The sequence below is a fragment of the Panthera pardus genome, unplaced genomic scaffold, assembly GCF_024362965.1.
Source record: "Panthera pardus isolate Hobbes unplaced genomic scaffold, ASM2436296v1 HiC_scaffold_13, whole genome shotgun sequence".
Taxonomy (NCBI): domain Eukaryota; kingdom Metazoa; phylum Chordata; class Mammalia; order Carnivora; family Felidae; genus Panthera; species Panthera pardus.
The window spans coordinates 172,675,579-172,702,400 of NW_026526688.1; the positions used below are offsets into that span (position 1 = coordinate 172,675,579).

General features: G+C 44.6%; 1 protein-coding gene across 2 annotated transcripts in view; it reads right to left on the reverse strand.

Moving 5' to 3' along the window:
- Positions 1-19,073, reverse strand: part of KLF3 (KLF transcription factor 3) — a 35,273-nt gene extending 16,200 nt beyond the window's left edge. The window contains exons 1-2 of one of the 2 annotated variants that reach the window (XM_019414271.2): positions 18,645-19,073; positions 3,905-4,000 (exon numbers count right to left, since the gene is read on the reverse strand). In XM_019414271.2, the coding sequence (XP_019269816.1) occupies positions 3,905-3,961 (57 nt within the window). In that variant the 5' untranslated portion in view covers positions 3,962-4,000; positions 18,645-19,073. Of the gene's footprint in view, positions 1-3,904; positions 4,001-9,169; positions 9,296-18,644 lie in introns of those variants that run through there. The other variant, XM_019414281.2, reaches the window with a different exon arrangement.
- Between the last annotated feature and the right edge of the window lie 7,749 nt (positions 19,074-26,822).

Here is a 26,822-nt window from a genome sequence, read left to right on the forward strand (position 1 = left end):
CGCCTTGTAAAAGGGTTAAGAAATGTGGTTTCTCAAACCATCTCACTAGAAAATTCCTTAGCAATGTTCATCAGAACCTTCTATAGGACGTGTGTGCTTTACTTATTTGGGTGGAGCACACAAGCAGCTACAATCAGCCTGCAGCAATCTGGTTCTCCACAGCCTAAGGACCCATCCAGGGCTTGCTGCGGGTGTGTGCCTTAACTGAGTACACCCTGGTAATAGTTGCTTCTGCTCTGTTCCAGACCTTTCCAGGCTTCTAACAAAGCAGTGCAAATAAGTGCCGCACTAGCACCAAATCCAAACAGGAGGCAAGTGCTGATGAAGTAGAAAAGGCTCCTCTGGCCACTGATGGACACCCAATGCCCCGGTGCAGACCTGCTCACCCAAGGATGCCTGATATGCTGGAGCAGAGCAGCCTGCAGACCAGACTCTGGCAAGGGTCTCTAGGACCTTCTGGCCCTCACTAGGGGTGGCCGTGGGTTGTACTTTCTGAGTTGTAACTGACATTCACGTGTTCAAGCCGCACACCACATGTAATTCATTTGAGGATCGCTTCCTCTCATTAGAATGAGAGATGAGGGTCTGGCATGGGTGCTCACCAAACACTTGATGAATGAATGAAGTGAATTAATGCACCCTCTGAGCAAGTTTTTACTACTGTCAAGACTAAGGAAAGTATCAGTTCTTTTGATTCTCCAAAATAATGATATTAATTGTGACGGGGATAAAGGCACAGGGTTTGGATGATTTTTCAAAGCTATCACTGTACTTAAGTGAGAATTTCAGTCATTTCTTGTTTTATGGGGAATGGTTTTGGTGAGTTTTCCATCCCAAGACAGTTTAAGTGGATGGGGTGACTGCACGAAACATGGATGGAGTCTCTATTTCACTGCTCATTAATATGAAAAAAAAGAGTGAATATCCGTGACAGGGCAATGGCAAGTCAAAGGAATCTTCATACCAAGGGTGGGGTTCCCAGTGCAAGAAGGCGTGGTGCGTGTATAAACAGACACTCTGGAAACAGCAAATGTCATACCCTTCTACGCAAACAAAAGTAGAAAGCTCTCTTTCTACCAGGCTCAGAAAAGTCATGTGTTTCTGTTGGAACAGAACAGAGGCACTACTGATTTTAAGTACTTCTCAACCTGGAAGGAGTCTGTTAGAGGGACAATTTTCATTACAAGAAAAAAAACAAAAAACAAACAAACAAAAACAAAACACTTTCTTTATTCAAAACTAATCTTCCTATAGGGATAAAATATGAAAATACTTTTTAAAACTTTGTCTTCTTTCTCACTTCCTGAATTAAATTAATTTTCAACCTTCTTTTAAAGTGTACTCAAATGCTTTCAAGAAAGCAATTTCTTTTACATGTGCATTCTATATTCACATGCTACCTTGTATTCTATACGTGATCATCTCCAATTTTACAAATTAAAAAGAAAAGAGGCTCCAGGAGCTGCTGGTGGTTTGCCAACATTGCATTGACAGTAAGTAGCAGAATACAGCACAGGGTGGGTTTCTACTCTGTTCCCCATTCTTGCAAATTTTAATAGGGCAATCCAAAAACTTAGTGTTTGCCTCCAAGCACAAGGTTTATTAGCAGAGGACGGCATTGAAGGCTTCTATTTCACTAAGAGAGAAATGACACTTCCTTACTTTCTCTAAACTGTAGCAAAATGCCAAATAGGTAAACAGCCTTCAGGTCAAAGGTGGAATAAAAAAAAAAAAAAAGGAATAAAGGAATAATAAATTAGGTTTAGCACACTCCACCTACAGAGGCAGGAGAGATAAAATTTGAAGATTCCAGAGTGGAAACAAAAGCTTTTTATTTAACTTTGTTAACTAAAATAATAACAACATCCCACTCCCCAAATGTTTCCACTAACTGAGGTTTTGCTGAAGCAGGAAAAAGAAATTTCATTGTAAGGACTGACACTAACTTTTGGTGAAATGATCTCATTAAATTCTCTAAGTGCTAGCTGAAAGTTGAAAACTAGAGACCATTAATTGCAAATTTCCTTCTACATATTTTAACTTCATATATTTATATAAGTTACAGCATTATAACTGTTACTTCAAATTCATTTTATTTCCTTTTTTTTCAGTCAAGTGCATTTCCTTACACTTAATTATATCACACCAACTTAGCAATGTGGATCTTCATTTGAGCTTTAAATTGGCTCTTGAGCCCTATTTTCATGCCTGATTAAAAGCATGGGAAGTATACTGAATATTAAATGCATCAAAGATGGTTCTGCATCATTTATAAAATTAATCATCTTCTCCAGTACTAAAAACCTATTCATATTTCAAGGATATAATTAATAGGGAAATTTTACACCTCAATTTTCCTCCAATGTGATCATGCAATAGTTTGGTGTAAGGGGTTGATGAATACGGGGACAGCACGAAATAACATCAGAAGTCAATTTACTTTTTTGATTAATGAAGTTCTTACTGCTCGGTTATTATCACATTCAGACACTTGGTTATCCAGTTATCATGCTGGAATGTAAATGTTATTTCCTTAAAGCCACTTGGACCTAACTTTTCATTGTACACAGTGGTAAACACTTCACTGGCTTAGTAATATCCATGGCAACTCAGTTCCAAGGGCCTCCGAGTGACCCCTGTGTCTTGTATAAACATTTTTGGCAGGAGCCTCGGCAGCCGATGCATAAGGATGATCTAATTTTGCAAGCGTGTCATTACCAACCTTCAGATACACAACGCAGGCCAAGTTTTTCCCCTTGTGACTATTTTCCAAGCCATGGAAGAAAAGAGCAAGGCACAGTGGGAGCACTGTCTTGTTACTTCATATTCACTCAACCAGATCACCGTAGGTGGACGCCACCCCCTGACTCAAGTCCTTGGACCCCTTTCTGTCCTTGCCCGTGCCCCATGTTCACAGCACCAGGGCTGTACCTACGGAAACACCTGGCCAAACTCCTAGCCACCTGCGGGGAGAAGCATCTCGATGGGCCGGGCCCACAGAGGGCTAGCTTAGCACAAAGGTGTTGAAAGACGCACGGAACAAGATTCCCTCCCAGCCAGACTCTCCCAAGTGGAAAGGAATCCCGTTCTCCCCGCCAAGTTCTCTCCTTCGCTAGCTTCTCCTCAGCCATCTCATACAGTCACAGCTCAGCATAGCTGCTGTCATAGGTTTTTAAGCAAATCTTTTTATTCTGAATGCATTTACATGTAGGAATGAGGACTTTTTTTTTTTTAGGTTTCATCTTTTTAAATCAGCTCTGTGAAGGACATGCTGAACACCAAATGAGACAAACTGGAATATTTTTTTTCTTCCTGTATTAAAAAAAGGACATTCACAAACATTTTAAAGAAACTCTTCTTTCTATATAATTGGGGTGATCTTCAATAAAAAAAAAAAAAAAAAACCCTCAAAATAATCATGTTCTTGATGCAGATTTCTTATAAAAGTACATTCGAAAATTGCTTCCTAACCATGATAAACATTGAGTACAGGATTTTTCTTCTTTTTTAATGTCCCCAGATCCACATTAATTTTTAAAAATCAGTCTGGCTGAACTTTTTTTGGCTGAAACCAATAATCCCGAGAGCCCAAACTGAAAAGCTGGTAACTGAGGAGTTTCTGTAAGTCTACTTCTGCCATGACCAGATTCGCCTATGACCCAGGTTCGGTGCGATCACACCCTGAGGAGCGTTGGGCACAGGTCTTGAGATGTGGATCTCATTTATACAAGGGCGCACGGTTGCTGGGGGGTATTTGCTCCACTTACTCCCTGAGGCTTTGAGAAAAGTTTGTTCACCAAATGCCTGTCAAGAGATGAGTAACTTTAAGGAATAACACAACACACAATAATGCTCTTGCCACTTGGAATAAATAAGAAGAGGTGTTCAATTTTGGAAAACTTACCACGGAGACAGGGTCCATGGCCTCTTGCTTGACAGGGACTGGGTCAAACATGAGCATTCTTTTAGTTAAGCTTTCTAGGGTGCTCTGGTGTTTGGCCTAGAAAACAAAACAAGGTGTCCAAATAAATCCCAAGGTTACCTTAATATAAACCAGTAAAAATAAAACATAATATTCCTCAAGCCCCTTCTCTGCTCCTTCCTCTCCCCTAGCCCCGGAATGGCTGGAATTTATTTTCCTTACCTATGAAAGATGCCATTTTACATAATTAAAACCAGATTCCATGATCCTAAGTAGATGAGAGCCAACTGGCATTTCTAACTCAAATACATAAACCCTGACATTTCTGGAACAATACGTACAGCCCCTTCTGAGCAACAAAGCTTGCTTAAGACTGCTGTACAACTCAACAGAAGTTCACATGACATATGAACGTGAAACATTTTTCCTTATGTTCATTACAGAAAACTCAAGAAAAAAACAAGACAACCAAAAGAAAACCTAGAACCAATCATCATTGATATCTTTGTTTTTATCCTTCCAAACTCTCTTTTTAAAAGGATTGTAATATGCATGCTCATAATTTCACTTGACAACTGACTGGGCAAATGTTTTTCAGTAAAAACATTTGATGGTTCCGTACCATCAAATTCCGCGTGCCACTGTGCGAACAGATCAGGTTATTTATATTATCCCTTTCTGTTGGGCAGTTAGGTTGCTTCTAAATTTTTGCCATTATGGATGGCAGTGTCTTCATATTCATGTCCTGCACATTCTTAAATGGGGTAAATTTTACGTAGGGGAATTCTTGGATGAGAAGCACGTATATTTTCCAAACCATTTGATGTATCATCCAGGAAAACTGCTCTACTATTCCCACAAATAGAACCCATTTCCCAACATGCCCACCTGCAATGTGTATCACCACTTAAAAAAATAAAAACTGCTAGTTTGTTTCAAAACGGCAAACTATTTATATTCGAAATTGATGTGATTATTCAAGTTGAATCTTCTCCATCTTTATGTAGCACCTGCATGTCTCCTCGAGTGAAATGCCTATATTCAGGTCTCGAGCCGCCCCCCCCAGCCCCCCTGCCCCTTGTTTTCTAAGCACGTTTCACACATGAAGACTGTTAGTCTGTATTCACTCCAATTCCTCATTAGGAAATAAGCCAATCTTTAGCCTGATGTAAAGGAAATGTCCATCTTAATCTTGTCTGGCCTTACTCTTCTCTTCTACTGTTATGCTCCTATTATCCCTTCCCTCCTGTGTTCTGGACTGGTTCACTTCGGCACTAATCGACATCAAGCCAACCCCTTCCCCACAAGACAAGATACTCAGTCTGCTCAACATACAACTGCATTCCATAGCTTCTGGAATCACTGCCTGGCTACTACCCAGATCTTCAACAACCTGCTTCAGGCACCTACTATTCAAATTTGGTTTAAGGGTTCAGAGCTTTGGTTAAAGGCAAGATCTTTATTGGACCACTTTGGTTCGGGTCGAAAAGTGAATTAAGTTCCGGACTGCATTCTACCTGAAAAAGCTGCAGAAGTCTCTAGTTCTAGGTTACTTCCTGTATTTCCGTGTTAAAACTCCCCATTCCCACCCCAACTTCCACGACAGCGGTCCTGTAGTGCGTCATATCCATGCACGCTGCATTATACTAAGAAACCTTCACGTACAATTATAAAAGTAATACTGTGCATTCTTAGTGCTCCCTTGCTCTGTTGAAGAAACACTGTTCTGGGTCTCATGACAACACGTGAGTCTCATCGTTAACTCAACATAAGGCTCTGACTTCGAATTTTATTTTCCTGCATCACAGTATGTATTATAATCTGTGAACACAATTTGATACCAGGCTGCTCAAATCAATGGTGCTAATACCCTCTTATGTGTGCCAGCAAAAACAAACCCCAACAGCCAGTGAAAAATGGATGATTTCATAATGAAGGATGAAAACCCCTTTTGTGTCTTAGGATCTATTATTAACCAGTTCCCAGCCTCGCAGCTGCAGAGATGGATAGGGTTCTAAGAATCGCTGTCCAGTGCCTCGCAGTGGAAACAAAGGATGTGAGATCTCCTGCTTACATCAATGAGGTCAGGTAATTCAGCGGCCCTGACCCTTGGCTGGCCACCCCTCCCCCAAGCCTTTTAAATTTAATTTACTCTTAGGGATTCATCCACTCTACTAGAGGGTATCTCGATGAGAATCCTTCTAAATAAAAGCACTCTTCTTCTCAGGTGCACAGTGAAAAAGCCCTGTTCTCCAGATTCAAGCAGGAGATGTGCCTGAGACCTGCCATAGGACTTAGACCTGCCATAGGACAACCCTTCTCCCATGTTAAAATGTAGATGACCCCTCCTTTACCTGTAATGTTTTAGGAAGATCAAATGAAATTTAAAGCAAAACATAACTCTTTGTGCTGTGAATAGTTTCTACCAACAAATACGTACACAGGTTTTGGATACACATGCTGTATACATGATACTAAATCTGTTGGTTCCAACTTCTGGAGCAATGCCAAGTATTTGCCTCTTTGCTAAGAGACCTAGCCTTAGAGATCCGTCCCCTCCACCCTTAAAAAAACTCACACTGAATTTAGTTCAAAAGTGACTAGCTGCCTACATCCTGCCTGAGGTCACATGAGACCTTGTCACTTCCCAGCTGTACTACTGCAATAGCTTCCCAGCACGTGCACGCCTCAGGGTACCTTACCCTCTTGACTACCAGCTAAGAGCACACAATGGCATCAGGAGACGGACTCTGGGTCAAATTCTAACGCCACCATTTAGCTCATAAAGCCTTTAATGACTTTTCCTACTGCCCACAGCAGTGACGACTAAATCCATTTAGAAGTGAATGACACATTAGCCTACTATATCTCTTATCATTTCAAGACATTGTACAAATCACTGGCATTTTCAATTTTTACCTTCTATCTAAATTTAAGGAAATTAATGCTTCATGAGACTTGTAATCATGAGAAAAAAAGTCTCGCAGAAAGCATGTGCCCTAATGAAACTGGTTTATCTTATTAAAAAATAATTGTAAAGGTATGCTTATTTGTTCAGAACTGTACCTCAAGAGTAACTCAATCGCCGGCCAAGGGCTATTTCTCATTATAGAAGTATTTCAGCTAGTAAATGAAAAATGAGTGGTAGAATTAGAATATCTCATTTTGAAACTCCTAGCTGACCAAGGCATCGCTGGACAGTAAAAATCTGTGCAGAATTCGAGTGTCACTGCAAACAGAAGGAAACTCACTCATCGTTCCATCTACATGTCTAACTAACACTCTGCTCCCAATTTGGTTGTTTCTAAAATGACTGACTATACTTTCAGTGGTAGCTACAGGATATGGAACAAGAGAAGGTGAGGGACACACAAAGAAAACGGAACACTCTGAACTGTTCACAAGACAGCCCTTCCTGGGAGGGGCGGTGGGATGGGACAACTTCACACACATCTCTGTGCCAATTTTTAAATGTATTACTTCTATAATTAAAACTTTTAATAGAAACGAGAGGGAAGCTAAGCTAGAAAGAAACCAAATTTAGGAAGAGAATCAAACACATTAACACAAATCGGGCTTCTGTTTATTGATTTTCAGGAAAACTTATACTTTGTAACTACTGTGCCTATCTCTGAAGAGACCACTTTTGCTACTGGCATTGACCTTGTCTTTGGATTTTGGTCTAGAATCGGAAGAATGACTGCAATGTCTCCAAGGTGCCTTCCGTAGAACTGAGAAGTAGTTTATGCACTGAAAGAATTAGAACCTGGTGGCTTTTGTTACACATGGGCACCTCATGTACCGGGGATACAGCCCTCCTTAGAAAAGAAGGCTAAGTGAAACGCAAATGCTGTAGGAAATCTAGTTCACCAACACTGACCGCAGTCTTAAGTAGAACCAGTAGGTGGCGCACTACAACAGGTATTAGAAGCCAAGGACGAAGTAAGTAAAATGAGTTTGCCAACCTCAGGGTCTTTAAACCTAGTGGGTTTTAAGCAGGCCCAGGAATTCTGGTAACCATTTTATGTAGGTATCCCAGAGATGAGGAGCCCCAAATGTGGTTCTGTTTTTTTCTAACAACTATTTTCCAATCATTAATACATTTCCATCTTAGTTGTATTTAACTTGCCAAAATCATTTTCCATAACTGGAACAATGTCATCTTCCCCGTTTTATTTTGCTGGGAAGGGCTGATACAACTGAATTTTCTCCCAAAAGGAATAGAAAGATTTCCCTTCACTCTCTCTACTTACACTTTGGACTTTTCAGAAGTCAAAATAAGGGCCAGATTTTTTGCCAAAATGAAAGAATGTGTGATTTATGTATTTAAAAGCTTTGGTGAATCCATTTACATAGTTTCAGAAGCAATATAGTTCCATCTCACAGTCCTATCCAGTCCACCACCACCCCCCTACCCGACAGTTGCTTTACGAGGGTACAAATGAGGGACAGAGCTTAGAAACAAACACAGCCCTTAATGTAAGAGGTAGCTATGATGTCACCAAACTTCCTTTGAAAGTAGCTTGTCTAGAAGCTAGAGCAAGTTTTATTATAAAAACAATCTTATAAGTGATTGCCCCTTCCTGAGAAGCATGACAGAGACATAGAGAGAATGTGTGTGTGTGTCTGAAGCGAAGTTTCTTGTGATATAGCAAGATTTGCTTCTGACATTCTCCCTTCTTGGGCACTTTCCATATCTCTTCCTCAGATCCTCAAAGGGTCCCTGCATTTTCCTACACGGCTTGTTTGTAGTAATCTTTGTTTCCCAGCTGACCTCAGCAAGGTGTAGGGAGAAAAACAGTGAGACCAAAGCGAGACACCATCTGCAAGCACCTTAACTCTCCCGAGTTTGGATGTAAAAGAGGAAGTGCACCGCCTTCCCTCACCCTTTACTCCCCAAAGGAACTGCAGGGGATAAAAGAAAAAAAAAACCCAAAAATTGTGTGTGTGTGTGTGTGTAATTCTTGATCAGGAGAAGAAAAAGGGCAGGCAGGCATCCTTGCAGCTGAAGTTCCTCTCAAAAGAAACACTTCTTTCTTCACTTCTGTACCCAAACTCTTCCATAGTTCCGGAAGAGTCAAATATTTAATGGCAGTGGCCCTGGCCAGGAGTACAGGGGGCCAGGCAACAGATGTGAGAAAGCATTTTTAAGTTGGAGGCTCCTTCCAGAACAGCCAGATGCTGGCACCTTCCTGGAACTGCCCCCCCCCCCCCCCATTTTCATATTCCTGGTTGAGTTTCACCTACCTTTGTCTTCTATTGTTGGTTTGAAAGGAAAAAATTCCATGGAGTGTTTCTAAATCTTTGCCCCTCACAAATTAGATTTAGCTATTCTGCATCAAAATGTTTGTAAATGGGAAAGAAGTTAATTATTTAGTTTTAGATTAAATATAATGATCCAGTGAGCAAACAATCCGCCCTCTCTCCTCTCTCTGCTAACAAGCCACCCAATTTTACTTTCCTGCCTCCACCCATTTGCTCCACCCTATGGAGCGTTGCCAAGGCGAGTTCGACTTGTCCAAACAGGACATGGCTTCAGATAAGAGTCTGTCCACACCCTGTACTTCGGAAAGACCGAGTGAAGCAATTGATTTTGCATGTAAATAGGGACAGGTGCAAAGGTAACAACCAAGCAAAATCCCTACACATTTCTAGACCGAGGCCCGGGGAAGCAGGGGTGGGAGCTGGGAAACCCAAACCCGTATCCTTCAGGTAAACTCTCAAGTTCAAGGCTACCTGGTTAGTAGCATTCCACACCTTTCTTAAAGAAATTTTCTCGCAAATGCAAATCATTCTGCCTACTAAGTTTACACAGCTGTTTTCCTTCTTTATGCTCTCAGACAATTCTGTGTTTTAGTTTACTGAAAAATGCCCATGATGTGTAATAATCAATCCTTCAGTGTACGTATCTTAAGAGGCTAGGCTCAGCCCTCACAATTCTCTTCTGAGAAGCGTTATATAATCAAACCCAGACGGGCTGCGTGAGGCCACACTGCCTCTCCACTGGTGCCCTATCGCTGGACACCCACCCCACTCTACCCCAAGGGGCCTCCACCCATGGGGCCCCACCCGGGAGGCAGTGGGAGGCTGGGAGGGGCCAACTGGCTCCGGTCAGCACCAGTTCCTGGAAATTCCGGCCTGAGCAGGGATGGCTGGAACCTTAAAAATAACCAGAAAGAATTGTCAGGGTGGTGGTAATTCCCTCAGCTCCTGAGGAGCCTCCATTAAAAATTTTACCTCTCAGAGCCACCAAGCCTCTGGATGTGAAACCGTGAGCTAATACTGCCCTCACGCTTCAAAAGTAAACAAAAGAGAAGAGAGGAAGGCATTTCGAACCACTGCTATGTGAGAGAATTAATTCAACATGTCCCCAACCCAAATCCTCCTTCTCCTTGCTCCTGCCTCAGAAAGGCTGCTTGCAGCCCCCCACCCACCCCACCCCCCCAACCCATTTGCGTTATTTTCTGGTCATTCACCATGGAAACCTAGAGGTCATCTTTCAAGTCTTCTTCCTCACCAACTTGTCTTTCCATTCCCTACTACTGCCACTGGGAGCCAGGCCCTCAGTGCCTCAAGACTGTGTTACTGGATTTTCCCTCCACTGGTCTCCCCACCGCGTCCCTTGGTCCCTCCAATTCGTCCTGATCTTGCTACTTGCAACTGACAGTTCTCAAAGCCCTCTTCTCACCCAAGCTCACAAACCTTCCTCCAAAGGGACCCCCAGGGTGTGCAGAGTGGGTCCAGGCGCCCATGCTCCGCACCCCCTTTCTAACCGGCTGCCCCCCTCCTCCCCCTGCTCAAAGCGCCCCTCGCGTTGGCTACCCCGTTCCCCCCCACCCCCGTGCCTTTGTTCATTTTTGGCCCTGATGCTGGGCAACCAGTGTGGAATGCCCCGTCCCCTTCCGGCTTATCTAAATCCTCCTAATTCTTCAAAGACCAGCTCAAGGCCCTCCCCACGCAGTGCAGCAGGCTGACTGCACCCCGGCTGATCTGAGGCCACCCCTTCTTACCTAGATGGGCGGGTCTTTTAAACGGTTTGTCTCAGACCACCACCTGGATTGGGAGCACCTGAAGGACAGGAGTGCCTTACACTTCCTTAGTGGCAAATGGGCGCCCCCGTCCCAAGTCCTCAGAGGAGGTGAGGCTTGCTCACTAGTTTTCTGGCAGGCCTGAGGAATGGCTCTAAGAGCACTCAGCCCGTAGTAGGACCTCCACGGCCTTTGCTTTTCCTTTGGCCCTTGAGAACACTTGAAATTTCCCCCTACGTAAGTAACAGGGGTTAGAGGGCCTAACCTGAAAGGAAACTTGTTAAACCAAACTTTCTTAGAAAATGTTACAGCTCCTACCCTTGACTTGACTGTTAGGGGTCCTCTAGAGACCTTATTAGTATCATCCTCCAGTTATTTTGTATTACCTACCCAGGGAGATCTTCTAAACAAATCGAGTGTCACGGTCTCTCATCCTCTGTTTTAAAACCTAGAATAGAAGAGGGGGGGAAAAAAAAGAAAGAGAAAAAAAAAAAAGAGGGAGGGAAGAGGCAATATTGTGTGAGGAGGGAGGGGGAGGGAGAGAGAGTTTGTAGGTTTTTTAAGGATACTTCTATTGACCAAGGAAAGCAAGGGGCTAGGTGATGTCACAGGTTTCCTGCCATCACAGGATGATCACCATCTTCATGACTGAATCTCCAGGTGCTGTTCTTTACATGGACTGTGTCACTGAGTGCCTATCAGGTGGGTGGGTACTATTTTCCCATTACTTCTGAGAACAACGGAACAGAGAGGTAAAGCAATCTGCCCGTGGTCATACAGCTGCTAAGTTGTACAGCCAGGATTTGAACCCTAAACAGTATGACTTCAAAAGTGGTGAACTTGGCACTCTACTCTGCTCCCTGCCCAGGCAGAGGACAACATTACACCACAAACAGCGATCATGGGCTAGCGATTCCTTCGAACACATCTGTCCACAGGGGATGTGGAATGTAGGGACCCAGTAGTTCTAGTAGTGGTGACTCAACTCCTCTCAACCGGCCCCTGCTGCTGACCCAGTGTCTTAGTGTGCACGCTTGGACATAAGATCAAAAGACACATTCTGAAGGCCCCAAACTAGGCTATTATTCTTCCTAGCCAGTGCACCTGCAATTGGTCCATAAAACTGCTCGGGAAAAAAACTGGCAGCTTTACCCAAGTAAATACGGAAACCATCATAATAGCTGTACAAAGGCGGAAGGGTCAGGCCCTCACCCCCATTTTAGGAATGAGGAAATTGGAGGAACAGGGGTGAAATGACTCGCCCAAATTTGCAGAGCTGGTTGGAGCTGTAGCCAAGACCAGAAACGCATCTGCCTGCCTGCAGACCCAGGGCACTTTCTGCTCTGCTTCAGAGTCTGGGCCATGGGAAGCGCTTTTTTAAGCAGTCATCTCACACTGGGGTCACTCCCCGGGTAACAGAGGGTATGGGATGTGTGCAGTGCCTGCTGGCCCAGGTTAGGCAGTGCCGTGGGGAGGTTCCAGAGGGTAATTAAGATTTCAAAATGCCTTTTCAGGTTAGATCACTCGGGACTTACTCCATCCTGTGGCATAACTAATAATAATGACTGCACATAATTTGAGATTAGCCCTAATGAGTACGTGCTCAATAAATACTTATGAGATGAATAAATGAATGGATGTCAAACTACCCTTCTTACACGTGAGGATAAAAAGAAGGGCAAGGGCCTTGCAATGATTGTATACCAGGTGCCATACTAGTGAAACTTGCCAGGGGCCAGTGAAGCTAGCTAGCCTGAAGATCATCTTCTAAAACCTAAAACGCAAAGTTAGTGTGAAAAGTTTGGGAGGCTCGGGAGAGGAAAAACTTCCTTGTTTGGAGAAAGGAGCAGAATAGGAACTTGAAGTTGGTAAGGAAAGTAGTTTTAGGGTGCAAAGCTTTGGAAGGTAGCAGGATATAAAGCACAAGAAGAGCTGAAGGAGTGGATTTCAGTGATTAGACCGAAGCACAGAGGTTAGTAGACAGAAGGTGTACGGGCCAAAGGAGAAAAAACCCACAGTTCATTCACAGGTCGCTCTCCAGGGTAGAATGCACTGCCCTCAGTGTCCACTTGATCTCTTATGTCTAGATTTGGCCAAACTCCACTGATCTGGATTGAGACTAGCCCCAGGCCATCCCTGGAGATCCCCAGGCCTTCCAGAGATTGGTAACCCCCTTAAGCATGTCCCAGGCTAAGCTGGGCTCTCTTGAGAGTCCTCTGGGTCAGGGGGCTACCTTGGAAAGCACCCCCTTCCTAAAATTCAGGGTAAGAGTTAGACCCAGGTTTGTTCGGAATGCATGGGCTGAAGGGCCACTTAACTTGCCACATTCGGTCTCCAGCTCCCCTTAATAATTAGATGGAGGAAATGATAATGTATTCAGCCTGCCAGCACAATAGAAGGAGTTTCAAAAAGCTCCAGGAACCTGTTTTGCTAGAAAATGAACTTTACTATTGAACACCCTGACCAAGGGATACAAAATATACGGATCCTAATATATATTTTTTTTAATGTTCCATTGAACTGGTAGGTAACATTCCAGAAAAAGCATAGATCCAATTAAAAGGATACTTTTGCTTTGGGAGAAAACAGTCCCAGTTAGGGTGCAGAACTGTGTCTATAGCATTGTGTCTCTTTTTCATTACTACCAAATTTCAAGGAAGGAGAGTTGTGGGGGGGCGGGGGGCAAAGCTACCTCCTTTAGACAATGCTCTCCCTTATCAGGGCAGACTGCTGTCTGGTTTCCTGTCTCGAGCTCTGGCATTACCGCTTCAGATGAGAACTGGGGTCTAAGAAAGGGACAGATCAGGCTTGAAAATGAGAATGCTAAAAAGCACCACAATCCTCCTGCAATTCACTCTAAGATGAATTTCGACCAGAACATTACACATTAGCAAACCAGATATCAATGGTTTTATGCCTCTAGGGATTTTTTTTTTTTTTTTGAAACCTAGAACCAGTAAATATGAAGCACTTCAGAAAGAAACCCAATTTCCAGAATAATATAATTCCTAGTATTTCAAGGAAAAGGATGCTTATATTTATTTTTTCTTAAACACAACTGGTGTGAAAAAACAGAGTAAGAAGTACGACCTAAGAAAGCTGTTCTTTACAGCAAAAATATTGACTTGGAAATATTAAGAAGGCAAGCATCTAAAAGGGAGATGGAAATAAAATTGAATTAAATTAGGAATAATGATTTGCATGGTCAAGAAATGAAATGATTATTCCCATTTTTTCCTTCTGTAATTACAGTAACTATCAACTGGTATAATTTTTCCAAATTGTTCAGCTTAGTACTTAAAAGCTTGCAAAGTTTTTTTCTTTTTTTCCTGATAAAATACATTAGACCCTAATCATGTCTATTAGCCAAACTCCTCCCTTTTTTCCCCAAAATGGGGAGGCAAGAATGAAGCTGGAATAAGCCAAATAAAAATTGTCTGCTTAAATCTAGTTGCATTGTTAACAGCTTTGGAACTAAAATTGAAAAAGTTGCTTCAATTTGGGTTACTTACAAATTTTGGTTTAAAGGCCTCTTATGCTACAAGTCAACTTAATATTTCAAGTTCGCTTCTCCCAAAAGAGAAAGAAAAATGTTATTGAAAGCTTCCAAAACTCCCATCTTTTTTCAAGGAAGGTCATCAATAGCCTTCTATTTGATTCTAGTAGCTTTCCTAACATCATATTATATATTTCCCTTCATACATAAAGAAAGAATGCAGTGGCATGTGAAGTTAAAAACCAAAGTACTATTAACATCAGTTTTGGGGAGGATAAGGTCTGATTTGCTGCCTTAGCAATTCTGAATTAATTCCATCAGAGAACATTGTAGATAATTCCTTTAGATGTTATAAGAAAACCCAAAAGTAAGTTTAAAAAGAAACCTGCAGGTTAGTTTTCTTATCCAACTACTTCTTTAAAACTTAGTTTCTGAAGAACCCACAGAAAAATTTAGTAGGTTTTGAAGAGTTAACCCAGAAATGTGTTCTCCCGCAACTGACAGAATATACAAAAAAAAAAAAAAAAAAAAAAAGTGGGATTATGAGAAAGTTGGCGTTGTAAAACAGTAAAAACAAGAGTGTTTTCCTTCTGTTTTCAAAATATAAGATTAAACTTTTCCAAACTATCATTAAAATGAATTTCTCATTTCCAGTTCTCCCTTTCTCTGGGCTTTTTATTCTTCAAACAGGCCGGAGATCAGATGTAGAATACATCTTTGTCCTTAGGAAAATTATCCTAGCGCTTATAGCTTTGTCTTTAAAAGAAATGATCCTGGGACTTTCTCAATATATCTTATGTTTTGTTTCAACACTTTTTCTAAAAGCCTAGTCTGCCAAGACAGCTTGGACTCTCCATCCAGTGAAGCCTCCTCTGCCTAGAGCTCCAGTGTTCCCTTGCGAACAAGGGTGGGCCACATCCTTCAGAGAACAGCTAGGTCGTCTAAACTCTTAGGTGGTAATTCCCCCTCCAAAATTGACAGCTTCAGGGCAAAATGCCCATCTCCAAACAAACAGCCTCCCACCTCAAAACAAGAAATGAAAAACAAATGCAACCTCCTTCAGATTTCTGGAGGATCTGTACACAAACGTCTCCAAATTGCAATCTGGCCATGATAAATGTAAAAAGGTACAAGTATTTATTCACTCATAGAAACACACTGGAGCAAAGGGTATATGTAAAAAGGTTAACTGACTCCTCATTATGACATAACACAGGGATCTTAAGCAATCATAAGTGTGTAGAGACATGATAACTCCCTGGGTGGGGATCGGGAGTTTAGGGGCAGGGACCACGGCCTGGTCTGGGCTACTGATCTACCAGAAAACAGCCTGAAACAGGAAAGAGCACACATATGCCACTTGGAATGTATGACGCAAACCCCAGCCTTGAAACAAAGAACAGGAAACAGCTCTGCTGGCTGTACTGGAGAGCAAGCACAGAGAAACATTTAGCCGGCCCTCCCTGACCCTATATTCATGAGCAGCTGGAGTTTTTTAAGACAACAACAGGGGGGTGGAGGTGTTTGTTCTATGGGTGTGAATAATAACACCAGCTTTATACAGGGGACCTGCCCTATTTACAAATAGGAGCTTCCACATATAGTAAACATCATAAGTGAACATGTGATTTTATCATATTCAGGCAGCAGAGACCTTCCTAATTAACACCAGCCTCCCTTCCAATTTCTTTTGTCTCTTTCTCCCCCATCCCAATGGCTGGTCCCTAGCCATGATCAAATTCTGGGTTGGGGTAATGATTACTGTTCAGTCTCAGCATCATGAGGAAAATGAAGAGAGCACTATTAAGAATTCAGATGACAACTGGGTTATCCCACATAACTGAAAATTGAACCAGTTTTAAGTGTCCCTTAGCTACGGAACGAAATTCCTAGACACAGTGGGATATCTAAAATCACCCCAAAATTTTACCATCTTTTTCAACTGCATAGTTAGAAACCTATCTGCACACAGCTGCACATCTGTTCTCCATGTACACACACTGAAAGAAATTCACCTTTTGAGAATATGATTCTGCTCCTGACATTTCATTTAACCCCAAAGTGTTACACAATCTGTACAACAGAGTATCGATTTTTATAAGATATCCTAAAATGTCTACTTTCCTTTAGGTATATTTAAGGTAGCAAAATCCATTCATAGTCTTGTCCCCATTATTATGTCTATTCTGTTACTTAGCCAGGGCTGTTCAACTCAGGTTTCCATTATCAGAGATTTAAGAATCTGTGTGTAGACAAAACTACAGGTAAAAAAAAGAAAGAAAGAAAAAAAAAAGGCATCACCGTGCCCATAGCAACCAGAAGATTGGGTTTTAATTTAGAAACTTTGCAGTGAAAAAACAATAGCATGTTTTATATCTGACAAGATTTTGTGGTCTTAGCAGCTACTTTGCTTTGTTATTCACACTAAGATTTTTACACTTGCATTCTCCTTCATGAAAGCCAACTGTTCCTTAAAGTCTATCTTTACTGAACCTACAATAGTACATTAGGCTGTTTCCTTCTAATACTTCTGCTGCAGACCCCACTGACTGTAGAAATTGAGATATCAGTTTCTCTAGGGAGTTTAATCAAACATCTCATTTCAGATTTCTGTTAACAGGCTCAAGTCAACTAACATACTCCATGATTCAAGCCAGGAGAAACTCATTTGTCCACTCTCTCTTTAAAAAAACAGTAATTTGCCAAATTTTGGAGATGTTAATGTTATCAGATTGTTTTGTTCTCTAAAAGCAAGTCTTCCCTCCGGTTAGGTGGATTATCATCCAGATGGATTTCTTATAAAAATGCTGCTCAAATTCATACAGAATACACTAAAAAAAAAAAAAAAAAAAAAAAAAAAAAAAAAAAAAAAAGGTGCAAAAGTGTCCAGTGGAAAAACCTATAATGAACAACTGCCCTGTTCCCCTACTAGATTTTGCCTAATAATTAGATACTAAATGTAAATGAAATCAGAATACCATTAATACCCTTCTCCCCAAATACCAGACTCTCGTGAGAATTTAATATATTTAGAGTATCTTAGGTGATGCTAGTGAAAAAATACATTCTGAGCTAGTAAAAAATCCAGTATAAAATGTTTATTTTAGTGAAATCCAAGAAGGTGTGCAATGTCCAATTTCCGTTTAACCTGACTTATTAAAAATAAGTCCAGTTTACATGTTCTCCATCTATTATTACTGTGTTTTGCTGTAAGATTTAAAGCAGAAGATTCTCCCTGATATCTGCCAAAGAAGCTATGGCAATTCCAAGTATTATCTGCCATCTCCAAGAAAGCCACTCTGAAATGTTAAGTAAATCCCAAGGGTCCAGGTCCAGGGATCAGTCTCCGTCCCCACACGGCTTGAGTCCCTAACGCTGCAGGCAGTTGCCTAAGGCGCTCTCCGCCTCCAGCCTCGCTGCAATCCTTGCTCCAGGCACTGCGGCAGGTTCTCTCTGTGCCCCCGAGGAGGACTCTCCAAACCCGGCCAGCGCTTTTCTCCTGCCCCCGAGGATCCAGACGCCCTGGCAGCTCTTGGGCTCCAGGATCGAGAATGGGATGCTGCCTTCAGTCCCAATGGCCCCAAGTTTCTTCCCAGAGGCCCCGGGAGGCTGCTCCAAGTTTTGCTCCGGCGGGCGAGCGGTCGCGCGCCCCGTCCGAAGAGGGGGGCGGCGGGGGGCGGGGTGGGGAGGGCATGGGAGCGGGGGGTGGGGGACCCGGAGGGGGAGGAGCAGGAGTGCGCGGCCTCCGCGCTACCTTTCTCCAAACAACGTTGCCACACGCGGAGAGCACTGAGATTTCTGAGGCTTTGGAGGGAATCGCGAGCGGGCGGGCGGGCGGCAGCCGGGGGACCACACAGGTGAGCCCCCGCCCGCGCCCTCGCCGGGGCCGCGGCGGGCGCCGCGGGTCTCGGTCCCCCACACCGCGGGATCCGCACGGTGGCTCCCTCGAATCCCACACTTTAAACCGCTGAACCCGGGGTCCCCCCTCCCCTCCCCTCGCCTCTCCCTCCGTCCCCACCCCCGGCTTCGAGGAGCTGTTGCACTTTCCCAAGCCCACAGGCGCCCCCACCCCCGCGCTGCACCCCCCAGCCCATTCACTGCGCCCCCCCCCCCCCCCAGGGAAAAAACGAGACCGGACGAACCCAAACGGGCGACAGCAGGAGTCGGGGCGAGGAAAGGTGAGGGAGAGGGGACTTACTTTTCGAGGCGCGGTGCTGAGCGCTGCAGACGAGAAATAAAGGCCCGAATCCGATCTGCCTTGAGCCCCGCGAATGCAGTAATGTCAGCGTGCCAGCCCGGGCGGCTGTGGCGGTGGCGGCCGCAGGGCACAGGGACGGGGACGGGGACGGGCGCGCGTGCGGCAGGCGCTCGCGCTGCGCTCCGGCTCGGGCCCCGGCTCCGCGCGGCTCCGCTCCTGGCTCCCCTCTGGCTCCTGGCACCAACTCCGGGCAGTCACATGACGCCGGCGCCGCTCGCTCTGCGAGCCTCCCGGGGCTGGCGGGGTAAGTAGAGGCTGGGACCCGGGGTGGGAGGGTCAGGGAGGGGAGAGGGAGCCGCCGCGGCCGCCCGGGCTGGGCGGGTCCCCACCCACTTGGGTGGAGGCAGCCGCCGGAGGGGTCGGCCGAGTCACTCGCGCAAACACGCACCCCGCCCTGCGCCCTTCCCCCGCCACCCCCGCCTCCCGCGCCGCCTCCGCCCCGCCCCGCCCAGTCACCCGGGGACGGCCTGACAGACACTCATTATTCCCCCGAGCCGGGCGCCGCCCCGCCGGCCCAACCTGTCCGGCGAGGCGCGGCGCGGCCGAGGGGCTGGGCGTGAGCGGCGCGGCCCCCGCCCCGGAGCCTCCGCCCTCTGTCCCCCCGCTCCCCGCCCCCCGCCCGGCCCGGCCCCGCGCCCCCGCCCCCGCCCCGGAGTCCCCGCCCGCGCCCCCTCCCTGCGCCCTGCGCCCTCGGTTCCCCGCCCGCCAGGGACCCGCCGCCTCGCCGCCGCCCCAGCCCGGGGGGAAGGAAGGGCGGCGCTGCCCGCTCCGGGCGTCACCGGGCTGCAGCCCGCTGCGCCGCTTCCAAAACACACAGCCGGGCGCGCGGGCCAGCCGAGGCGGGGAACCCGGGTGGCCGGGCCATCAATCAGCCGGCTCCGGCGGGAAGGGCGGCCCCGGGCGCGGCGGGAAGGGCTGGGCCCCACGGCCAGCGCGGCCCCTCCTGGGTCGAGTGCGTGCAACTCTCTTAAAGAAAAAGCAGAAAAAGGCACCGGTGGTGAAGGAGAGCGGGGGTGGGGGTGGGGGGGTTCTGGGCGGATTCGGGGCCGAAGAGCGGCGGGGAAGGGGAGGGCAGTGGGGATGACTTAAACCCTAACATGGTCCCGAGTTTCCAAGGTCATTCGACACACTGTTAGAGCGCTCTTTCTTTGTACCCGGGTTGCCTGGTCCCCTCGTCGCCCGCTCCGGGGAGGGGCGGCCCGGGTGGCATCCCCCGCCCCCTAGGACTTCTTTGAAGGCCCGGAGACCCCTGAGGCAAACTTCCCACGGGCCGGGCCTGCCACTGGAGCGAAAAGGCAACCGGTAGCAGCGGTATTTGCTCAGCCAGGCCTGCCTGAAAACTTGGCAAACTCTGGTCCGGATCCTCCCGCCCGGAGGGAGAACTCGGGGCCAGCCGAGGGCTCGGCCCGGCGACCTTTTATTTCACGTAGCTTCCCTGGGACCCAGTGCGAGCGAGCTTGGTGCGCGGCGGCGGAAACGCTGCTTTCTGTCCTAGCCAGGCCCCTGGGAGAACTTGGTGCAGCTTAGTCCCCAAGTTTAATGCGTTTTGAATTTCTTTTAAACAGTATTAATGTAATAAAGAATGCAATAAAAAGAACAAAGGACAAATTGGTTCAATTGTTTTAGTCCTGTGTAATGTTTAAAAACGCCCTGCTTCAGTGTATGGCTTGTTATTGCTTCAAGATGTTTTAAAGGCCCTTTAAGTTCACCATTCTCACTTTGATGCTTCATCCAGGCATGGTACTACTTAAAACTTAGAGATACAGTATTTACCGAGCCCCATCATGCAGCTACGCAGTATTATAAAATTAGTGCCGGGTAACCTCAAGTAGTGAAATTGCATGTTATAAAAAAAATGCACCTAAGAGACCACGTGGAGAACACCCAGAACTGACCCTGGTTCGTGTGCCATCCTGCTGTCCCATAAGTTTAATTATTTATTTATTTTATTTTATGTTTATTTTTTAAAATACTTTTTGAGAGAGCAAGCGCCCACGCCCGACTGGGGGAGGCGCAGAGAAAGAGGTAGGGAGAGAATCCTAAGCAGGCTCCCCTGCTGTCACCTTGGAGACCCTGAGGTTGGGCTCCATCTCACCAACCATGAGGTCATGACCTGAGAACGGAAGGAAATCAAGAGTCCCACACTTAACCGACTGAGCCACCCAGGTGCCTCAAGATTAATCTTTACATGTAAGGGAATGAGGAGGGTTTTTTTTTTTTTTTTAATAAATAAAGGACAAATGTAAGAAAATAAGTTGGGTTCACGTCAATTACTAATTGCAATTCATTGATCGCTGACATCATTAAATGTTTGATTGGATGGCTTAGATTTGTATTGGCTGGAAAACCGTATTAGTGATGACCCATGAAATCGCTTTGTATTTCGGTGTCTGGCTCATCGCAGGGGCTCAAAGAATACAGGCTTTGCTCAAAGGACAAAGTGGTGAAAACCTGAAGCACATAAACCGTGTTCTTTACGTGGTTCGTGTGGGTGTGGACCCAAAGGAGAGGACTGAAATAGGTCTGAGAAAAGTGTGATCCAAGATAAGTAGGGAGTGGCTTCAATATGAAGGTGGGGGAGGGAGGAGAAAAGTCATAAAAAAGTTCAATTAATGAACATACTGTGTTCAGTGCCCTGGGGGAGACAGCTGAAACACAACTTGTACAAAAATGAAGGATCCAGTGAAGGAGACTGCCACCTGTCCAGGTATTGCCCGAAGTCATCCTTGACTCCTCCCTTCCCTTTGTGGGTTAGAGCCCTGTCATTCACTCAACCCTGGACCTCCTCAGTCACTCCCCACTCCTTGACCACCACTCTGGTCCAGCCTGTTGCCACTGTGTTTTGTTGGTCATCCCGTTTGTAGTGGGGCTGAAGTGTGGGGAAGGGTTTGGAGCAAAGCAATAAGAATGCTTTTTCTAAAATGCAAACCTAAACGTGTCCATCTCTTCGTTACATTCCCTCCGGATAAAGTCCAAGGGTTTACTACTCGTGCTGACCTGGCCTCCATCTATCTTTATAGACTCATCTCTTCCTAGTTATTCCCCACCCCAACTCTTCCCTCCAGCAACACTGAACTTTTCCTTCTTTTTTACCCTCCAACTCACTCTCCCCATCTCTGGCCCTTTGCACATGCTAATTTTTCTAGGTGAGCTTCCTTCCTTTCTCTCTCCCCCAACTCCTGATCTCTGCTCATTTCTCTACGTTCTATCCATCCTTTAATTATTGACTTAATGACATTTTCAACAAAATATGTCGTCTCTTACCACCTTCCCTCACCCCACCTTTGGATGAGTGGAGGTGCTTCTTCCTTCTTGGTGCTCTGATAGCACCCATGCTTCACCTCTTGTAACTTTTTCTTATAATTTAACTCTCTTTCGGTGGCACTGACATAGAAATTCTGTGAGGTCATGGACATTGTCTTTTTGGTAAAATCGTATCCATGTGGCCCACCTGTTCAATGAATATTTGTAAAGTGAATAAATGTCAGCTGTGACTTGGGAAGTTGAAGCCATTCAGAGCTAAAGAGATGAGAGAAAAGTGGCGGGCTTCAGGGTAGTAGTGGCCATGAACTGTACCTTTGAGATAGTGAAAAGGAGGGAGGAGGGAGTTCCCCCTCCCTGAATGTGAGCAGTAGAGCGAGATGGTAAAAGTAGTGCCTAGGTCTTCTTTTCATCCTTAACATTAGCACAGTGCCTGCACATGCTCAGGCGTTCAAAACATCCCGCATAAATGTATCTCAAGCTTGGTCCTGTGGTAGCTGCCCCACTCTTGTTCTTTGAGGACAGGAGGCTGGTCTGGTTTAGGTTTGAGGCGGCACATTCTGAGGGAAGGACACCCCTCCCTGGCCCCAGCCTTCTTGCTCCCAACCAGTCACTGAAGCCCCAATCTCTTTTGCCAGTGACTGGCTGGAGAGTAGATATATGACCTAGTTGTGGCCAGTAAGACCTGAAGGGAGGTGTGCTGGGGCTTATTTTTCATTCTGATTAAAGGAAACTCTTGCAAGGATAACCCCCCACACCTGCTTTGGGAATTATGTGAGGATATGATTCTTGAAGCTATGGCAGCTATCTTGTAATCATGAGAGGAAATCAAGGTTTCAGATTTCCATACAGATAACTCTTTTTTCATCATTAGTTTTCAGCTCAAATATTACATCTTCAGAGATGACTTCCTTGACCACACAATCTAAAATATCCCTCCCTTCCCCAATCTCTCTCTAGTGGTTCTTGTTCATTTTTATTTTTTGGTACCTTTTTTCCCCCATTAGAACCTAGGCTCCATGAGAGCAGGGACATTGTATCCTTCACTTCTATTTCCCAAGCTCCTACAACAGTGTCTGATAAATAGAAGGTGTTCCAAAAGTATTTGTTGATTCGGGGCTGACAACTAGACAAGCACCAGTATTTAGGAATGGGTTCAGAGCGTAGTGGACACAAGCCACTACAAACCTCAGTTCCGTTTTAGGAGGTCCCTTTCTACTCCACAAAGACATATTCTTGAGATTCTATCTCCTTCTCCCACTCTCTTTCTGAGCTTTTCCATTCTTTCCCCCAGGAAAGTTTTTCCTTTTCATTTGACAAAGTTATGAAGGCAGAAAAGTGTCGTGTGCTTAAGAAATTATGAGCAACATAGCTACATCTGCCTTAAAGGATAACAAAACCATATAGTTTTTTTTTCTCTCCCCCCCTCCACTGCTAGCTTTATTGAGATATTATTGGCCTATAACATATGTAAGTTTAAGGTGTGCAACATGATGGTTAGATACATGTATATGTTGCAAATGATTGCCACAATAAGATCAGTGGATATTTCCATCCCCTCACATAATTAGTAGTGTGTGTGTGTGTGTGTGTGTGTGTGTGTGTGTGTGGTGACAACATATAAAACTCTCTTAACAACTCTCAAGTATACAATACAAAATTGTTAACTATACTCACCATGCTGTACATTAGATCCCCAGACTGTATTCATCTTGTAGCTGGAAGTTTGTACCCTTTGACCAATATCTCTGCATTTCCCCCCTAATCCCTGGAAACCACCATTCTACTGCCTGTTTCTATGAGTTTGACTTTTTTAGATTCCACGTGTAAGTGAGATCATACAATATTTGTCTTTCTCTGTCTGAATTATTTCACTTAGCATGATGTCCTCAAGGTCCATGCATGTTGTTGCTAGAGGTAAGATTTCCTTTTTTTTTTTTTTTTCTTAAAAGTTTATTTTTGAGAGAGAGAGACACAAACACAGAGTGTGAGCGGGGGAGAGGCAGAGAGAGAGGGAGACACAGAATCCAAAGCAGGCTCCAGGCTCCAGGAGCTGTCAGCATAGAGCCCAACTCGGGGCCGAACCCACAAACCGCGAGATGGTGACCAGAGCCACAGTTGGACGCTTAACTGACTGAGCCACCTAGGCGCCCCAAGTATTTCCTTCTTTTTTAATGGCTGGAAAATGTGAGCTGGAAAATGTAGTCACATTTTTATTTACCCATTCATCCATCACTGGACACTTTGGTTGTTTTAATATCTTGGCTATTGTAAATAATGCTGCAATGAACAGGGGAGGACAGATATCTCTTTGAGATAACGATTTCATTTCCTTTGGATATACATCTAGAAGTGGGATTGCTGGATCATATGGTAGTTCTGTTGTAAACTTTTTGAGGAACCACCATACTGTTTTCCGTAGTGGTTATATCAATTTACATTCCCACCGACAGTGTGGAGGGTTCCCTTTTCTTCACACCCTCACCAATACTTCTTGTCTCTTGTCTTTTTTATAATAGCCATTCTGACAGGGGTAAGGTGATATCTTGTTAAGGTTTTGATTTGCATTTCTCTGATGATTAGTGATGTTGAGCACCTTTTCACATACCTCTTGGCCATTTGGATGTCTTCTTTAGAACAATGTTTATTCGAGTCAAGTCCTTTGCCCATTTTTTAAGTTTATTTATTTTGAGGGAGGGAGGGAGGGAGAGGGAGAGAGAGAAAAAGAGAGAGAGAGAATCCAAAGCAGGCTCAGCTGTCAGCATGGAGCCCAATGTGGGGCTCCATCTCACAGACCAGGAGATCATGACCTGAGGAGGAACCAAGAGTCAGATGCTTAACCGACTGAGCCCCCAGGTGCCTGTGCCCACTTTTTAAAAATTGGATGGTTTGTTTGTTTGTTTGTTTTGTTATTGAGTTATCTGCGTTTCTAATACATTTTGGATATTAACCCCTCATGAGTAGATGGTTTGCAAATATTTTCTGCCATTTTGTAGATTGCCTTTTCATTTTGCTGATTGTTTCTTTTGCTGTGAAGAAGCTTTCTAGTTTGATGCAGTCCCATTTGTTGATTTTTGCTTTTGTTGCTTGTGCTTTTGGTGTCATATCCAAAAAAATTGTTGCCACGACTAAGGTCAAGGAGCTTTTCTCCAACGTTTGCTTCTAGTAGCTTAACAGTTTCTAGTCTTACATTTGAGGTTTTGTTTTTTCTGTTAAATGCTTATTTATTTTTCAGAGAGAGAGGGAGAGAGTGTGGGGCAGGGGCAGAGAGAGAGGGAGACAGAAGATCCCAAGTGGGCTCTTCACCTACCGCAGGGAGCATTGGGGCCCCAACTTACAAACTCTAGATCACGACCTGAGCCAAAGTCAGACGCTTAACTAACTGAGCCACCCAGGCGGCCCTTACATTTAAGGTTTTGATCCATTTCAAGTTAATTTTTATGAGTGGTGCTGAGATAGGGGTCCAATTTCATTCTTTTGCATGTGAACATCCAGCTTTCCCAACATTGTTTTTATTATAGAGACTATCCTTTCCCCACTGAGTATTCGTGGCTCCTTTGTCAAATATTAGTTGACTGTATACGTGTGGGTTTCTTTCTGGGCTGTTGCTCTGTGTATCCCTTTTATTCCAGAACCATAGTATTTTGATTACTATAACTTTGTACTATAGTTTGAAATCAGGAATTGTGATGCCTCTAACTTTGTTCTTTCTCAGGATTTCAAAACCGTATGTTTTGAAAGAAAATTAGAAATGCTAGACTAAGGGTCACCCATCTCAAAAACTTTATAAAGGGTCCAGAGATTCTCTTTGGCTTCTCTACAAGTTCCATCAATATTATCTATCCATTGATCCATCGATGCATCCATTCATTCAATTTTGGTTTGCCAGGAAGGAAGCATTGGGGTAGAGTTAAGTGACTAAGAGTTATAATAAATATGAAACTGGATGTATGATCTCCTCCCTCCCCCAACTCCTGATCCTTCCAGGAGTTCTCAGCATTTCTACTACAGGTGGGCAGTTGGAATTGTCCTGCATTATGTTTGACAGGACAATGCAATTGAAAGACAGTGACACAAAAATAGTTGAAATGTTGGATCTTGGGATCTAAGTTGAGCTAAAACAGAAGAGGACACTAGAGAGATAGCCAAAGGATAAGTGAACTGGACATTTCAAATAGGTTGAAGATAGGGCATATTGGGATTAACATAGTGAATGACCTGAAAGATTAGGAGATGAGCAGAAAGTGGGGACATGTGGCCTTAATATTTAATTTTTTTAATTGTTTTATTTGAGAGAGAGAGAAAGAGAGAGAGAGAGAGAGAGAGAGAGAGAGAATGAGCGGGAGAGGGGCAGAGAGAGAGGAAGACACAGAATTCAAAGAAGGCTCCAGGCTCTGAGCTGTCAGCACAGAACCTGACACTGGGCTCGATGTTGTGAACTGCGAGATCATGACCTGAGCTGAAGTTGGATGCTTAACCGACTGAGCCACCCAGGTGCCCCTGGCTTTAACATTTCAAAGTGGCACAGTACCAGAGATGACATGGCTCAGGGTGTATCCTTGGGAGGGGAGATGAGAAGGGGTGGTTTGATCAAGGGAAAGAATGACTGCGGTATTGAGCAGGTTCATGAAGCCTGAAATTACTCAGAATGATGGCCAGACTCAGGGTCAAGAGTAAGACCTAGGCCCTCAGGCCACATCTTCATTCCTTGAGAAAAGGACTTTAAGAAACTGGTTGAATTATAGCAATCAAGAGAGAATGGTTAGATATAGCCTGCTTATTCTATAGTTAAATTTGCTTTCCTTCAATCGTGATTATTTGAATTAAAAATAATCATTCATATTGGGCTATTTATTG